This window comes from Babylonia areolata, chromosome 27, assembly GCF_041734735.1.
Source record: "Babylonia areolata isolate BAREFJ2019XMU chromosome 27, ASM4173473v1, whole genome shotgun sequence".
In the NCBI taxonomy this organism is placed as follows: Eukaryota; Metazoa; Mollusca; class Gastropoda; order Neogastropoda; family Buccinidae; genus Babylonia; species Babylonia areolata.
This window is the reverse complement of record NC_134902.1, coordinates 1780769-1798269: the sequence shown is the minus strand read 5'-3', so window position 1 is coordinate 1798269 and position 17501 is coordinate 1780769. Positions and strand designations below refer to the sequence as shown.

Genomic DNA, 17501 nt, shown 5'->3' with positions numbered 1-17501 from the left:
ACATATATAGTTGCCTTAGCTCCAATTCCTCTAAAAAAATAAAAAAAATTTTTTAATGCATATCAGGTGGTGGCAATAAAATTTCTTTAAAACATGTTGACGAGTTATTGTTGAGCAATGGAAACATAGACATGTAGATATGCTCAATATGCAGCACCGATATTAAGCTGAGCTCATCAACAGAACTTAACGGATGTGTGAAAACCCTCCCCCCTCCACACACACACACACACACACACACACACACACAGTCGTGTGTACTCGGTGCCCACAAAGGCAGACATTTAACCGATAAATCCCATGGACATAGCATGTGAAAATATATCTGCTGTCCTGAAATACATAAACTTTTTTTTATCTAAATGATTGTTATATTTTTACTTTAGGGTGAGAGGGAGGAATGAGAGAGGTAGAAACACACACACACACACACACACACACACACACACACATGCTCTCTTGAATATATGCCACACATTTCATATGGGGCTTATGACTAGATATATATACAGCTGTATGGTTGCTAGTTGTGCAGTCATTATATCTATATGTTATATTATATATATAACAGATTGCCAAACGAGGGCTGAACGTTGTTCTGATCAGCCGTACAAAGTCCAAGCTGGAGGAGCAGGCAAAAGACATTGGTCAGTATGTCTTCTGACAGAAATGTTGATTTGTGTGTGTGTCTGGTTCCTCTATGTGTGTGTGTGTGTGTGTGTGTCTGTGTAATATATATGTGTGTATATTTGTCAGTGTGTGTGTTGTGTGTGTGAAAGAGAGAGAGTGAGTGAATGCATGTGTGCATGCATGCCTTAGAAAAATTGACATTTATTTGATTTTCATTATCCATAACAGCAAATGTTATTTCTCTTTTATAAACAAATGTTAAGGGGACTTAACCTGGTGCAGTTGTAGTTCTTTTCTGTTCTTGCTTCACTGCTTGATCCACTTCATGCCTTGTAGTACCGAAGGCCACCACCAGATGTCTCCACTGTTGTACTGTCTGAGCTAGCTGTGTTCTGCAGTAACAGTGAACAGTGTTGTACTGTCTCAGCTAGCTGTGTTCTGCAGTAACAGTGAACAGTGTTGTACTGTCTCAGCTAGCTGTGTTCTGCAGTAACAGTGAACAGTGTTGTACTGTCTCAGCTAGCTGTGTTCTGCAGTAACAGTGAACAGTGTTGTACTGTCTCAGCTAGCTGTGCTGTACAGTAACGGTGAACAGTGTTGTACTGTCTGAGATAGCTGTGCTGTACAGTAACAGTGAACAGTGTTGTACTGTCTCAGCTAGCTGTGTTCTGCAGTAACAGTGAACAGTGTTGTACTGTCTCAGCTAGCTGTGTTCTGCAGTAACAGTGAACAGTGTTGTACTGTCTCAGCTAGCTGTGCTGTACAGTAACAGTGAACAGTGTTGTACTGTCTCAGCTAGCTGTGTTCTGCAGTAACAGTGAACAGTGTTGTACTGTCTCAGCTAGCTGTCCTGTACAGTAACAGTGAACAGTGTTGTACTGTCTCAGCTAGCTGTGTTCTGCAGTAACAGTGAACAGTGTTGTACTGTCTCAGCTAGCTGTGTTCTGCAGTAACAGTGAACAGTGTTGTACTGTCTCAGCTAGCTGTGCTGTACAGTAACAGTGAACAGTGTTGTACTGTCTCAGCTAGCTGTGTTCTGCAGTAACAGTGAACAGTGTTGTACTGTCTGAGCTAGCTGTGTTCTGCAGTAACAGTGAACAGTGTTGTACTGTCTCAGCTAGCTGTGTTCTGCAGTAACAGTGAACAGTGTTGTACTGTCTCAGCTAGCTGTGCTGTACAGTAACAGTGAACAGTGTTGTACTGTCTCAGCTAGCTGTGTTCTGCAGTAACAGTGAACAGTGTTGTACTGTCTCAGCTAGCTGTGTTCTGCAGTAACAGTGAACAGTGTTGTACTGTCTCAGCTAGCTGTGCTGTACAGTAACAGTGAACAGTGTTGTACTGTCACAGCTAGCTGTGTTCTGCAGTAACAGTGAACAGTGTTGTACTGTCTCAGCTAGCTGTGCTGTACAGTAACAGTGAACAGTGTTGTACTGTCTCAGCTAGCTGTGTTCTGCAGTAACAGTGAACAGTGTTGTACTGTCTCAGCTAGCTGTGTTCTGCAGTAACAGTGAACAGTGTTGTACTGTCTCAGCTAGCTGTGTTCTGCAGTAACAGTGAACAGTGTTGTACTGTCTCAGCTAGCTGTGTTCTGCAGTAACAGTGAACAGTGTTGTACTGTCTCAGCTAGCTGTGTTCTGCAGTAACAGTGAACAGTGTTGTACTGTCTCAGCTAGCTGTGCTGTACAGTAACAGTGAACAGTGTTGTACTGTCTCAGCTAGCTGTGTTCTGCAGTAACAGTGAACAGTGTTGTACTGTCTCAGCTAGCTGTGTTCTGCAGTAACAGTGAACAGTGTTGTACTGTCTCAGCTAGCTGTGTTCTGCAGTAACAGTGAACAGTGTTGTACTGTCTCAGCTAGCTGTGTTCTGCAGTAACAGTGAACAGTGTTGTACTGTCTCAGCTAGCTGTGTTCTGCAGTAACAGTGAACAGTGTTGTACTGTCTCAGCTAGCTGTGTTCTGCAGTAACAGTGAACAGTGTTGTACTGTCTCAGCTAGCTGTGCTGTACAGTAACAGTGAACAGTGTTGTACTGTCTCAGCTAGCTGTGTTCTGCAGTAACAGTGAACAGTGTTGTACTGTCTCAGCTAGCTGTGTTCTGCAGTAACAGTGAACAGTGTTGTACTGTCTCAGCTAGCTGTGTTCTGCAGTAACAGTGAACAGTGTTGTACTGTCTCAGCTAGCTGTGTTCTGCAGTAACAGTGAACAGTGTTGTACTGTCTCAGCTAGCTGTGCTGTACAGTAACAGTGAACAGTGTTGTACTGTCTCAGCTAGCTGTGTTCTGCAGTAACAGTGAACAGTGTTGTACTGTCTCAGCTAGCTGTGTTCTGCAGTAACAGTGAACAGTGTTGTACTGTCTCAGCTAGCTGTGTTCTGCAGTAACAGTGAACAGTGTTGTACTGTCTCAGCTAGCTGTGTTCTGCAGTAACAGTGAACAGTGTTGTACTGTCTCAGCTAGCTGTGCTGTACAGTAACAGTGAACAGTGTTGTACTGTCTCAGCTAGCTGTGTTCTGCAGTAACAGTGAACAGTGTTGTACTGTCTCAGCTAGCTGTGTTCTGCAGTAACAGTGAACAGTGTTGTACTGTCTCAGCTAGCTGTGTTCTGCAGTAACAGTGAACAGTGTTGTACTGTCTCAGCTAGCTGTGTTCTGCAGTAACAGTGAACAGTGTTGTACTGTCTCAGCTAGCTGTGTTCTGCAGTAACAGTGAACAGTGTTGTACTGTCTCAGCTAGCTGTGCTGTACAGTAACAGTGAACAGTGTTGTACTGTCTGAGCTAGCTGTGTTCTGCAGTAACAGTGAACAGTGTTGTACTGTCTCAGCTAGCTGTGTTCTGCAGTAACAGTGAACAGTGTTGTACTGTCTCAGCTAGCTGTGTTCTGCAGTAACAGTGAACAGTGTTGTACTGTCTCAGCTAGCTGTGTCTGTACAGTAACAGTGAACAGTGTTGTACTGTCTCAGCTAGCTGTGCTGTGCAGTAACAGTGAACAGTGTTGTACTGTCTCAGCTAGCTGTGTTCTGCAGTAACAGTGAACAGTGTTGTACTGTCTCAGCTAGCTGTGTTCTGCAGTAACAGTGAACAGTGTTGTACTGTCTGAGCTAGCTGTGTTCTGCAGTAACAGTGAACAGTGTTGTACTGTCTCAGCTAGCTGTGTTCTGCAGTAACAGTGAACAGTGTTGTACTGTCTGAGCTAGCTGTGTTCTGCAGTAACAGTGAACAGTGTTGTACTGTCTGAGCTAGCTGTGTTCTGCAGTAACAGTGAACAGTGTTGTACTGTCTCAGCTAGCTGTGTTGTACAGTAACAGTGAACAGTGTTGTACTGTGTCAGCTAGCTGTGTTCTGCAGTAACAGTGAACAGTGTTGTACTGTCTCAGCTAGCTGTGTTCTGCAGTAACAGTGAACAGTGTTGTACTGTCTCAGCTAGCTGTGTTCTGCAGTAACAGTGAACAGTGTTGTACTGTCTCAGCTAGCTGTGCTGTACAGTAACAGTGAACAGTGTTGTACTGTCTCAGCTAGCTGTGTTCTGCAGTAACAGTGAACAGTGTTGTACTGTCTGAGCTAGCTGTGTTCTGCAGTAACAGTGAACAGTGTTGTACTGTCTCAGCTAGCTGTGCTGTACAGTAACAGTGAACAGTGTTGTACTGTCTCAGCTAGCTGTGTTCTGCAGTAACAGTGAACAGTGTTGTATTTCAGAGAGCCGCTTCAAGGTGAAGACCAAGGTGATAGCGGCGGACTTCACTCGTCCTGACGTCTATGCCCACATCCAGCAGGAGCTGAACGGACTGGACGTGGGAACACTGGGTCAGTATGCACTGTGTCCTCTTGGGTTTGTCTCTGTCATCCCCTCACTGCTGCTGAAGTGTGTCTTGTCAGTGAAGGGCTGTCGCCTCACTGATAGACCATTCAGTCCTTGTGTGTCTTGTCAGTGAAGGGCTGTCGCCACACTGATAGACCATTCAGTCCTTGTGTGTCTTGTCAGTGAAGGGCTGTCGCCTCACTGATAGACCATTCAGTCCTTGTGTGTCTTGTCAGTGAAGGGCTGTCGCCACACTGGCTTTTCCTGGTTGTTTCTGACTTTTCCTTGTTGTTTCTGACTTTTCCTGGTTGTTTCTGACTTTTCCTGGTTGTTTCTGACTTTTCCTTTGGCTTTTCCTGGTTGTTTCTGACTTTTCCTGGTTGTTTCTGACTTTTCCTGGTTGTTTCTGACTTTTCCTGGTTGTTTCTGACTTTTCCTGGTTGTTTCTGACTTTTCCTTGTTGTTTCTGACGTTTATGTTGTTTCTGACTTTTCCTGGTTGTTTCTGACTTTTATGTTGTTTCTGACTTTTATGTTGTTTCTGAATTTTCCTGGTTGTTTCTGACTTTTCTCTAACTTTTCCTGGTTGTTTCTGACTTTTCCTGGTTGTTTCTGACTTTTCCTGGTTGTCTGGTTGTTTCTGACTTTTCCTGGTTGTTTCTGACTTTTCCTGGTTGTTTCTGACTTTTCCTGGTTGTTTCTGACTTTTCCTTGTTTCTGACTTTTCCTGGTTGTTTCTGACTTTTCCTTGTTGTTTTGTTGTTTCAGGCTTTTCCTGGTTGTTTCTGGTATCTCTCCCTTTGTCTTGTTCCGCCTTGCTGCTCAAAGTACCTGTATATTTCTAGAAATCCTTGTGTCATTTTTACTGGACATGACAATTGGGCATTTTTAATGTGTTCTGTTTTTGGCATCTCAAACATGGTTAGGTGCCTGTTGACAATTTTGGGTTCTGTCTGCCTGTTGTTATTCATAATGTTGTTTATTATGTGTGGTTCTCTTTGTGTACAGCCTCAGGTTAGTTTTTTTTATTCCTCTGGTGAAAATGAAGTGAAAGGTCAAGGTCAGAGGCATGTCATGGGTTTATGTGTGATAATATATCTACCTTTTTGTTTTAGTTTTTCTCTTTCAGGTGGTTTTTGTTTGTTGGATTGTTTTTTGTTGTTGGTTTTTGTTTTCTTGTGTGTGTGTTTTTGGGTTGTTTTTGTGTTGTTGTTTTTGGGGGGGGTGTTGTTTTGTTTTGTTTTGTTTTTGGGGGGGGGGTTGCTTTTTGTTTTTTCCTGTTTTAGATGACCAGTGTTTAATGGTCCTGTATGTTAAAGAAGAAAAGATGTCAGTACTGTGCGGTGTCCTTTGTATAACAGAAGTGGTGTGTCAGGAAACGTTTGACAGTGTTGAAGGGATGTTGTGTTTTCAGTGAACAATGTGGGCATGTCCTACAACCACCCAGAGTTCTTTGATCAGCTGGATGACCGTGATCAGGTACACTTCCTTTTATACTTTGCAAGAGAGAGGATATATATGTGAGAGAATATGTGTGTGTGTGTGTGCTTGTGTGTTGAGTGTGTGTGTGTGTGTGTGTATGTATCATTGTATGTGTGTGTGTGTGTGTGCAGGGGGAGTGGTGGATAGAAAGAGTTGGATGGTATGGAGGGTGGACCTTGTAACATTACTCTGGTTTCTCTTTGACTGGTTTTAGGGACTGACAGATGGTGAGCCCTTCAGTGGCCCCTTGTGGTCGGCTGAGCGAAAAGCAACATGGTTTGATTTTACCTGGCAGTGTTTCTGTTGTGAACCAGTATGTATTGAGTCGACAGACCTGAGTTGGAGAGAGAAAATGCTGCCAATGTAGGAAGTTGATTTTAATGATGCTCCAACCATGGAGGCTGTTAAGGAAAAGGAAGAGCGTAGTGCATAGTGTGATGAAAGCAGTATGGGCCATGACAACACAGTGTGGGCCATGACAACACAGTATGGGCCATGACAACACAGTGTGGGCCATGACAACACAGTGTGGGCCACATGACAACACAGTATGGGCCATGACAACACAGTATGGGCCATGACAACACAGTATGGGCCATGACAACACAGTGTGGGCCCTGACAACACAGTGTGGGCCCATGACAGCACAGTGTGGGCCCTGACAACACAGTATGGGCCATGACAACACAGTGTGGGCCATGACAACACAGTGTGGCCATGACAACACAGTATGGGCCATGACAACACAGTGTGGGCCATGACAACACAGTGTGGGCCCTGACAACACAGTATGGGCCATGACAACACAGTGTGGGCCATGACAACACAGTATGGGCCATGACAACACAGTATGGGCCACATGACAACACAGTATGGGCCATGACAACACAGTGTGGGCCATGACAACACAGTATGGGCCATGACAACACAGTGTGGGCCATGACAACACAGTGTGGGCCATGACAACACAGTGTGGGCCATGACAACACAGTGTGGGCCATGACAACACAGTGTGGGCCACATGACAACACAGTATGGGCCATGACAACACAGTGTGGGCCATGACAACACAGTGTGGGCCATGACAACACAGTGTGGGGGGCCATGACAACACAGTGTGGGCCACATGACAACACAGTGTGGGCCATGACAACACAGTGTGGGCCATGACAACACAGCGTGGGCCATGACAACAGGCCATGACAACGCAGTATGGGCCATGACAACACAGTGTGGGCCATGACAACAGGCCATGACAACACAGTATGGGCCATGACAACACAGTGTGGGCCATGACAACAGGCCATGACAACACAGTATGGGCCATGACAACAGGCCATGACAACACAGTGTGGGCCATGACAACAGGCCATGACAACGCAGTGTGGGCCATGACAACGCAGTGTGGGCCATGACAACAGGCCATGACAACACAGTATGGGCCATGACAACACAGTGTGGGCCATGACAACACAGTATGGGCCATGACAACACAGTGTGGGCCATGACAACACAGTGTGGGCCATGACAACACAGTGTGGGCCATGACAACAGGCCATGACAACACAGTGTGGGCCATGACAACAGGCCATGACAACACAGTGTGGGCCATGACAACACAGTGTGGGCCATGACAACACAGTATGGGTCATGACAGTGTGGGCCATGACAACGCAGACGGGATGGTTTCGTTGACCTGACTTAGTAGCAACACACAGCAACTTTTTGATGGGCGACATTTGGCGTGTGTGTGGCTGTGTGAGAGGAACAGGTGGGGGAAGGGTCATATTTTGAGTGAATGAGAGTGTGGTATGTAGTGACTGATAAATTATAACAGTGTTGATGCAGACTGATGCTCACACCACCCAAATAAGGAACTTGTGGTGGTCACAATGTACGTTATACTTGCAGTATAAATGTACATGCATTCAAGTACAACATATCACACACAAACAAGCGTGTGTGCACACACAAACTCACACACATGCACGTGCATGCACACACACCACCAGCTACAGTTCAAGAAGCACGTCAGTCAGCAAGATGGCAGGCAGAAGAGAAGAGGTGTTTTGAGAGACATTTGAAGTGAAGTGTGGAATCCTGGTGAGGGACTGACAATGGCAGTGTGTTGCACACCACTGGGTCAGGACAGAGGAAACAGTGCTCTCTGGGGATTTTGTGTTTCTTTGTGGATCTGTCACCATTCTGAAATCAGTAGTTGAGTGTAAAGATCTAGAAGGAATACAGATCGTGAGTGTCAGATTGACTGATTGGTTAAATGACTGACTGATGGATGAAATGACTGAGTGATCAGTTAAACGACTTGACTGATGGCTGATTATATGACTGACTGACTGATCAAATGATTGACTGACAGATAAAATGACCGACTGGTTGATAAAATAACTGACTGGTTGATAAAATGACCGACTGGTTGATGAAATGACTGACTGGTTGATAAAATGACTGACTGGTTGATAAAATGACTGACTGGTTGATGAAATTCAATTCATGTTGTTTAGAGCCCAGCCGACCGTTTAGGCCGGTTGATGAAATGACTGACTGGTTGATGAAATGACTGACTGGTTGATGAAATTCAATTCATGTTGTTTAGAGCCCAGCCGACCGTTTAGGCCGGTTGATGAAATGACTGACTGGTTGATGAAATGACTGACTGGTTGATAAAATGACTGACTGGTTGATGAAATGACTGACTGGTTGATGAAATAACTGACTGGTTGATAAAATGACTGATTGGTTGATAAAATAACTGACTGGTTGATAAAATGACCGACTGGTTGATGAAATGACTGATTGGTTGATGAAATGACTGACTGGTTGATGAAGTAACTGACTGGTTGATAAAATGACCGACTGGTTGATGAAATAACTGACTGGTTGATAAAATGACTGATTGGTTGATAAAATAACTGACTGGTTGATAAAATGACCGACTGGTTGATGAAATGACTGATTGGTTGATGAAATGACTGACTGGTTGATGAAATAACTGACTGGTTGATAAAATAACTGACTGGTTGATAAAATGACCGACTGGTTGATGAAATAACTGACTGGTTGATAAAATGACTGACTGGTTGATGAAATGACTGATGTCCGTGTTGTTTCAGGTGGTCATGAACATGATCAACTGCAATGTCACGTCCGTTGCCATGGTGAGTGGGCTTCTGAAATATTGGAAACAGTGTAACTATGTGTGTGTGTGGGAGGGGGGGGTTAGAATGTGTGTGTCTGTGTGTGTGTAAAAGAGAGAGTGCACGTGTGTGAGAGAAAGAGGGAGAGATCGATAGAATGCGTGTTTGTGTGTGTGTTGTCCTCAGTTTGACATCTTTCCACCTCAGGTGATATTAGATAGGACAGAGAAAGAGGGAGAGATCGATAGAATGCGTGTTTGTGTGTGTGTTGTCCTCAGTTTGACGTCTTTCCACCTCAGGTGATATTAGATAGGACAGAGAAAGAGGGAGAGATCGATAGAATGCGTGTTTGTGTGTGTGTTGTCCTCAGTTTGACGTCTTTCCACCTCAGGTGATATTAGATAGGACAGAGAAAGAACAAACAAAACAACAAAGGGGGGGGGGGGGGGGGGAGAGAGGAGAGAAGAGAGGTTCGGGAATAGATGAACAGTAAGCAGCACATGATGTGTGTGGTAGAGAAAGAGTGTATGTGTGTCTTGAATGTGTGTGTGAAAATATGTGAGATTTTGTGTGTGAGAGAGAGAGAGAATATATGTGTGGTTGTGTGTGTGAGAGAGGCACAGAGAATGTGTGTGTGTGTGTGTGCCTGGAGAGAGAGAGTGTGTGTGTGTAGTGTGTGTGTGTGTGTGCCTAGAGAGAGAGAGTGAATGTGTGTGTGTAGTGTGTGTGTGTGTGTGTGCCTAGAGAGAGAGTGAATGTGTGTGTGTGTGTGCCTAGAGAGAGAGAGTGAGTGTGTGTGTGTGGTGTGTGTGTGTGTGCCTAGAGAGAGAGAGAGTGTGTGTGTGTGTGTGTGCCTAGAGAGAGAGAGTGTGTGTGTAGTGTGTGTGTGTCTAGAGAGAGAGAGAGAGGGTGTGTGTGTAGTGTGTGTGTGTGTCTAGAGAGAGAGAGAGAGAGTGTGTGTGTGTGTGTGTGTATGCCTAGAGAGAGAGAGTGTGTGTAGTGTGTGTGTAGTGTGTGTGTGTGTGTCTAGAGAGAGAGAGAGAGTGTGTGTGCAGTGTGTGTGTGTGTGTGTGTGTGTCTAGAGAGAGAGAGAGAGTGTGTGTGTGTGTAGTGTGTGTGTCTAGAGAGAGAGAGTGTGTGTGTGTGTAGTGTGTGTGCAGCACCTAAAGTCCAGATGCTGTGTGTTGACTGTGACAGATGACCAGTGTGGTGCTGCCAGGCATGGTGGCCAAGAAGCGAGGGGTCATCATCAACATCGCTTCCGCCGCCGGTCACACCCCCACCCCCCTCCTGGCCCTCTACTCCGGCACCAAGGTCAGGGGTCAGGGCACACTGGGCATCTGCTGTTTTATGAGACACAGAATGATGCACTCACACTTGTTCTTGCACAGCCATGAACACAGATTTGCGCATGTGCACACACATGCACGTTCACACCCCACTTGTGTGTCCACAAACACCCATACCTACCCAGACCTATGCCTGCCCATAAACCCACACACACTCTCTTACCATTACACACAAACAAGTCCTGTCCGGTTGAAGAATGTGGGCCAATTGATCATCTTGATTTGGGTCACTTAATGAAGTTCAGTCACCAGCACATCAGTTTTCACAAACCTTTCACTACTGATTTCCACTGTGCTGTGTAGCAGAGAGCTTGAACCTGATCTCATGTCTACTTCTTGGCCTAGGAGATGGAGAGGAGTGTGTGTGGGTGGGGGGAAGAGGGGGAGGAGGTGGGGGGTGAGAGGAAAACCCACATCTTGTTGTTGAAACAGTGTGTGTGTTGATGTGTTTCAGAGCTTTGTGGACTTCTTCAGTCGTGCTCTGCAACAGGAGTACGGACCAAAGGGAATCACGGTGCAGGTCAGTGTGTCCACGTCTTCCTCTTCCTTTGTGGGCTGCAGCTCCCCACCTTCACTCCTACACTGCACAAGTGTGCATGTACATGTATGACCATTTGTACCCTGCCATGTAGGCAGCCATACTCTGTTTTCAGGGGTGGTGTATGCTGGGTAATTTCTTGGTTCCATAACCCACCAAACGCTGACATGGATTGCGGGAGCTTTAATATGCATATTTGATGTTCTGCTTGAGTACACACATGAAGGGGGTTCAGGCAGTAGCAGGTCTGCACATATGTTGACCTGAGAGATTGGAAAAACCTCCACCCTTTACCCACCAGGCGCTGTAACCAAGATTCTTCTTCTTCTTCTTCTGCGTTCGTGGGCTGCAACTCCCACGTTCACTCGCATGTACACGAGTGGGTTTTTACGTGTATGACCGTTTTTACCCCGCCATGTAGGCAGTCATACTCCGCTTTCAGGGGTTAACCAAGATTTGAACATGGGACTCTCAGATTGAAAGTTCAACTCTTTAACCACTGGGCTGTTGTGCCCCTCAGTGTGTCCACTGACAGAAATGCTCACCTTCATTTCAAAGCATCTCTTCAGTGCCTCTTCAGACAGTGATTTAGAAAGTGTGGACATGTGAGCTGTTGAGGTCATAGTGTACAGCGCTGGGTCTTGGTTGGAGGGGGTTTCATTCATTGATTAACAAATAGTAAAGAGTGGTAACTCTCTCCATTCACAAGGTACACAACTTCAAGTCAGTGATGCTTACGCTACCGATTCAGCTAGCCCACTGGTAAATAAAAGGTACATTGGAACAAACCCAGACACTTCCTCAAAAAAGGAAGCGCCAGGCCTGTCCTTATACCAATCACTTGACATGTGCACACAGCAGCAAAGACAGAAGAAATGTGCAAACACAAATTAGCTTTTATTCAAGACTGGCATAGCCTCTTTAATCCAGAATAAGTCACACAGAACACATGGACAATACAGAACAAATACATGGTTGCCTCGGTAGTTTATCCACTGGAAATTAACAAATAATTAATTAATCATTAATTGAGGAGGTGAAGTCCTGTGTGTGTGTACACACAGTCTCCTCCATATTGCTAACTACCAGTCTCTCCACCTGTTCTGGGCTGGGGTGTTGGTTTGAAGAGGGCGTCATTGTTCAAGGGGCAGAGTACTAGTGTGTGTTTGTGTGTGTGTGCTTTTATACATTTTGGTCCTGTCTGTGACCACTGTCTGTCCAGTTGGGTCTCAGTTTGGAGAGGGCAGTGTTAGAGATGGTGGAGGCCTGGGCATTTGCCTACATACATGTCCTACATGCATGCATGTGACTGAAGCCAGGCTGAATGACACAGGAAACGAACGATGAGTTCCTAAAGGCGGATGTCAGTCGGCTGTACCAAGATAGGCAGCCTGTTTTGCAAATGACTCGGTGTTTGTAAAAGCATCCAGAGTTTGGTCGCTGACCAAATAATAGGCACTGCACAATGTGTCAAGAACAATGATAGTAATGATAATGACATTGATGATGATGATGATAATACAAATGACAATAATGACGATGGTAATAAAAATGACAATGATGATAAGAACAGTAAAGATACTATCCCTGAGCATTGTGGCCCCTGTGTGCTGTGGGCAGGTGGTGCTGCCCTACTTTGTGGCCACCAAGCTGAGTAAGATCCGGAAGGGGAGTGTGTTTGCCCCCTACCCCGACTCCTTCGTCAGCAGTGCCCTCAACACCCTGGGCCTGCAGTCACGTACCTTTGGGTGCTGGAGCCATGCCGTGCAGGTCTGTCCCTGGGGATGTCCCCCTTTTGGCTGTGCTGTGGTTTCCTGGACTGTGTGTGTTGACTGGTTGATGTTACAGGGTGAAGGTGGCAGTGTGTGTGTTGATTGGTTGATGTTACAGGGTGAAGGTGGCAGTGTGTGTGTTGATTGGTTGACGTTACAGGGTGAAGGTGGCAGTGTGTGTGTTGACTGGTTGATGTTACAGGGTGAAGGTGGCAGTGTGTGTGTTGATTGGTTGATGTTACAGGGTGAAGGTGGCAGTGTGTGTGTTGACTGGTTGATGTTACAGGGTGAAGGTGGCAGTGTGTGTGTTGACTGGTTGATGTTACAGGGTGAAGGTGGCAGTGTGTGTGTTGACTGGTTGATGTTACAGGGTGAAGGTGGCAGTGTGTTGACTGGTTGATGTTACAGGGTGAAGGTGGCAGTGTGTGTGTTGACTGGTTGATGTTACAGGGTGAAGGTGGCAGTGTGTGTGTTGACTGGTTGATGTTACAGGGTGAAGGTGGCAGAACGGTTCAGATGCCCAACTGCCAGTAGAGAGTCTGTGAGGGTGTGGGTTCAAATCCCACTTTCATCCTCTCTCCAAAGTTTGACCAGAAAATCAAATTGAGCGTCTAGTCGTTGGGGTGAGACGATAAACCCAGGCCCCTTGTGCAGGGCGCACTGAAACAGAACCAGTGCAACGAGTGTTGTCCTCTGGCAAAATTCTGCAGAAGAAATCCACTCTGCTAGACAAATATACAAGCATGCACTCAAGGCCTGACTAAGCGTGATGGGTTACGCTGCTGGTCAGACATCTGCCTAGCAGATGTGGTGTAAAGTATATGGATTTGTCTTAATGCAGCGACGCCTGCTTGAGAAAGTGAAACGGGCTGCATCTCCCCACAGTCAGTTCTGATGTACGACTGGACGTGTACATGTATGTCTGTTTTACCCTGCCATACAGACAGCCATACTCTGTTGAGGGAGGGTGGGGAATGTTCATGCTTTGAAACCTTTGACTGGCTGTTTTTCTCCCCTGTGATGTCATCCAGTATGACAAAGGAGGGTGTGGCGGGTAGGGCTTGGTAAGACAATGGAAGACAAAGAGTTGTTAGTTAAGATGCCCAGTTTGATTTTCTGCAAGTTCTACAGGATCAACATTTACTGTCTGTCAGGCGTCGTTTGACCGTATGTGGTTTGTTGGACTATAAGTAACAAAGAAAACCTTAGATGAATAAATTGCTTGTTAATTGTGATGGGATTTTACACAAAGGTAGGAAAGGCTCTCAAGTCTTGGATCAGCGGTTTGGTTTGTGTGAAGATCAAGCTTTTTTTTTTTTTTTGGTCAGGGAACATGGTGTTGCATAGTGGGTCAGTCCACACACTTACACTGCCTTGAAACTGAAACTTTTCACTCCATCTCGCTCACTACGATCAGCTTCGGATCCACTCCACTTACGCATACCCAGATTCAAACTCTCGACTGTTGGCCGCCGTTCTTTCTCTGTCTCTGGACCTTGCAATTGGAATGAACTTCCTCTTTCGCTTCGTCAAGTCTCCACACTCAGCTCTTTCAAGTCTGGCCTTAAAACCCACCTCTTCCCAAAATAGCCTCCCTTCCCTGCCTCTTCCTTGTCTTTAGTTTCTCCAGTTTTAGAGTTATGTGTGCGTGAGAATGACTGGTGCGAAAGCGCTTAGGTTTGTCTATGCACAAGATTCAGCGCTATATAAGTACCATTATTATTATTATTAAACTGGTTTGTTTTTTTTCTGTTTTTTTTTTCCCGTCCCCAGAACAAGCTGTCTGCCCTGCTGCCTGCCTCGGTCTCCATGCAGTTTCTGCTGAAGGCCCGCGCCAGAGCCATCAAGAAGAAAGCCAGCAAGAGTGAATGAAGCGTGTAGTGTTGGCCCTCGTTGCACGTCACTGGGTCAGCTGACCTCTTTCTGTCTTCTGATTGGTTGCTGTTTCCTTCCTTTGGGCATGATTGTTTGACAGTTGTGTTGAATGGTTTGGTTCTGTGTTCTAACAGTCACTGCAGGCTTTTGTTAAGGCTTGAATTTGTGAGGGAACAAAATGCAAAGTGTTGTAGTGTTAAAGCAGTTTCTGCATTTGAAATTAAAGTTACTTATTAGATTTTTTTTAAATATTGAGCAGATGCAGAAAATCAACATGTTTTGAAGTATAGATACTAAACATTAACGTCTTCCCAACTGTGGATGACAACAAAAATAACATTTTCTTACAAGTGTATCTGTAAAATAACTTTCTTTTTTTTTTGTTACAAGTGTATAATAAATATAATGTCTTTTGTTTTACTATTTGACCTTTGAGCCCCAAGACACAATGTAGGCTTCTCCTTACTCATCCCTCCAGCTTCCGTTGAAACGTCTGAACAGGAAAGACAAGCAGCAAACACTGAGTTCCACGACATGGCAGGACCATTCCTGTGCACGTTACCAAGATTCATAAGAATGGTATTTATATATTTTGATTGGAATGATCTTGTGCTGTTAAAATTGGCTCTCCCTTCAGGACAAGTGTCCAGATCACTGTGGGGGGAAAACAGTCTTTCTCAGAAGTGAAAATGGTTTAAGAAATTATTGGATTTTTGCTGTGTTTTATTTTGCTTTATCTTTTTGGAGTTGGACTTCAGATTTTCTGATTGCTTTCACTTTTTTTGGTGATTATTTCACTTTGTTGATTTTGTTGTTGTTGGTGGTGGTGGTGAGAATTTTACTTTATTTTTACGATTGTAATGATGGTTTGTATGTATAAATCAGACAGTGTGACTTCAGATTGTCTTATTGTCAATCATTTACCTTTTAACTTTTTCATGATCACAGTGATATGCAAACATAATTTTTTTAAAACAGCCAACGGAAGCTTATAACATATTATATCTTTCCTGTTTTTTAATCTTTTTTTTTTTTTTTTTTTAATGATCAATATAGATCAACTGCCAAGTGTGCGAGTCTCTCAAGTCATAGCGTGGAAAACAGCAGTCGGGGGTCAAGGCTGTTTGGGGTCAAGGCTGTTGTCTTGAGTGTGCTGATGTGGAAGTTCCTCTTTTGTTGAAATGTATGGTTAAGTGTAAAAGATTGCAATGGGAAATATGTAGAAAGTGTTTTGTTGTTGTTGTTTTAAATTTATTTTGGTAGTTCTGAAAATAATAATAAAAAGATTACAATTGACAACTGTTGGTGTTGCTGATCTCTTCCTTTGACTATATCCAAAATTTGACTGTATCCAAAACTCTCAACTTGAACAGCGCTTTCAGTGGATTGTTCTGGTTTTTTTGTTATTATTCTCTGTTGTAGTCATTGCTGAACTGTTTGACTGGAAATGCTTGTAAGAGATAGACACTGTTAACTCCTTTTGATCAAATAGAACGGAAATGTGCAGGTTTTCTAATGCTCACTTACAGAGGATGCTTTTAATGATGATAGCAGACATGATCTTCTTGTCGTCAGTTTGTTTGTTCACTACAAGGTGATTTAGACACAATTGTATTTTATCTAAATGTGTGTACTTTCTCGAGTATGTGGTTTTTGTTGTTTGCTTATTGAACAAAATGCATCATCAATTTTTTAGCTGTTGAAAAACATGTTAGCTAATTAAATAGCCATTATGTTCCATCTAGGAAGGAGCAAATAGCCATTATGTTTTATCTAGGAAGTAGCACTTGTTCATTTTCTTCTTCTTCTTTTCTTTCTTTCTTGGGATTGGTTATTTCAATATTTGTCAAGTGTCTAATTTTTTTTTTTTAATAGCTTTCATTTGTGTAAGCATTTTCTATGCCTGTGTATCACAATGTCAGTGAAATACAAAGTTACCAATGGACCCTTCCCTGTTCTGTTCTGTTTGCTATAAATACTGAACTAATTGTGGTTATGAGCACAGTGATTGATCAGTGAAGGGCTGTTGGCTCACCAAGAAAGGACACAGCTGACAGGTCAGGACTTCAGTCACCACTGTGTGTCTGGACTTCTTCCTCTGGAGTTGCATTGCTTTTGTTCAACAAAGTCAGTGGCACAGCTGACCAGTACACAGGACCTAGTGACCGCCTTTTGAACACCACACTATCTCACGTCAGCAGGGTTCAGCAGTCAAGGAATTAACAGCAGCAGAGGTGTTTTCCAACAACAGGTGTTTTCCAGCAGCAGAGGTGTTTTCCAACAACAACAGGTGTTTTCCAGCAGCAGAGGTGTTTTCCAACAGCAGAGGTGTTTTCCAACAACAACAGGTGTTTTCCAACAACAACAGGTGTTTTCCAACAACAGGTGTTTTCCAACAACAACAGGTGTTTTCCAACAACAACAGGCGTTTTCCAACAACAACAGGTGTTTTCCAACAACAGGTGTTTTCCAACAACAACAGGTGTTTTCCAACAACAGGTGTTTTCCAACAGCAGAGGTGTTTTCCAACAACAACAGGTGTTTTCCAACAACAGGTGTTTTCCAACAGCAGAGGTGTTTTCCAACAACAGGTGTTTTCCAACAGCAGAGGTGTTTTCCAACAACAGGTATTTTCCAACAGCAGAGGTGTTTTCCAACAACAGGTGTTTTCCAACAGCAGAGGTGTTTTCCAACAATAACAGGTGTTTTCCAACAGCAGAGGTGTTTTCCAACAGCAGAGGTGTTTTCCAACAACAGGTGTTTTCCAACAGCAGAGGTGTTTTCCAACAATAACAGGTGTTTTCCAACAGCAGAGGTGTTTTCCAACAGCAGAGGTGTTTTCCAACAGCAGAGGTGTTTTCCAACAACAACAACAGGTGTTTTCCAACAACAACAGGTGTTTTCCAA

At 44.3% G+C, this 17501-nt stretch overlaps 1 protein-coding gene across 1 annotated transcript in view; it reads left to right on the top strand.

Moving 5' to 3' along the window:
- The window catches only part of LOC143301329 (very-long-chain 3-oxoacyl-CoA reductase-B-like), an 18184-nt gene extending 2291 nt beyond the window's left edge, over positions 1-15893 (top strand). The window contains exons 3-10 of the mRNA XM_076615544.1: positions 572-647; positions 4322-4429; positions 5838-5902; positions 9037-9081; positions 10258-10374; positions 10864-10929; positions 12568-12717; positions 14493-15893. Of these exons, the coding sequence (XP_076471659.1) occupies positions 572-647; positions 4322-4429; positions 5838-5902; positions 9037-9081; positions 10258-10374; positions 10864-10929; positions 12568-12717; positions 14493-14591 (726 nt within the window). The 3' untranslated portion in view covers positions 14592-15893. The remainder of the gene's footprint in view (positions 1-571; positions 648-4321; positions 4430-5837; positions 5903-9036; positions 9082-10257; positions 10375-10863; positions 10930-12567; positions 12718-14492) is intronic.
- Positions 15894-17501: the final 1608 nt, after the last annotated feature.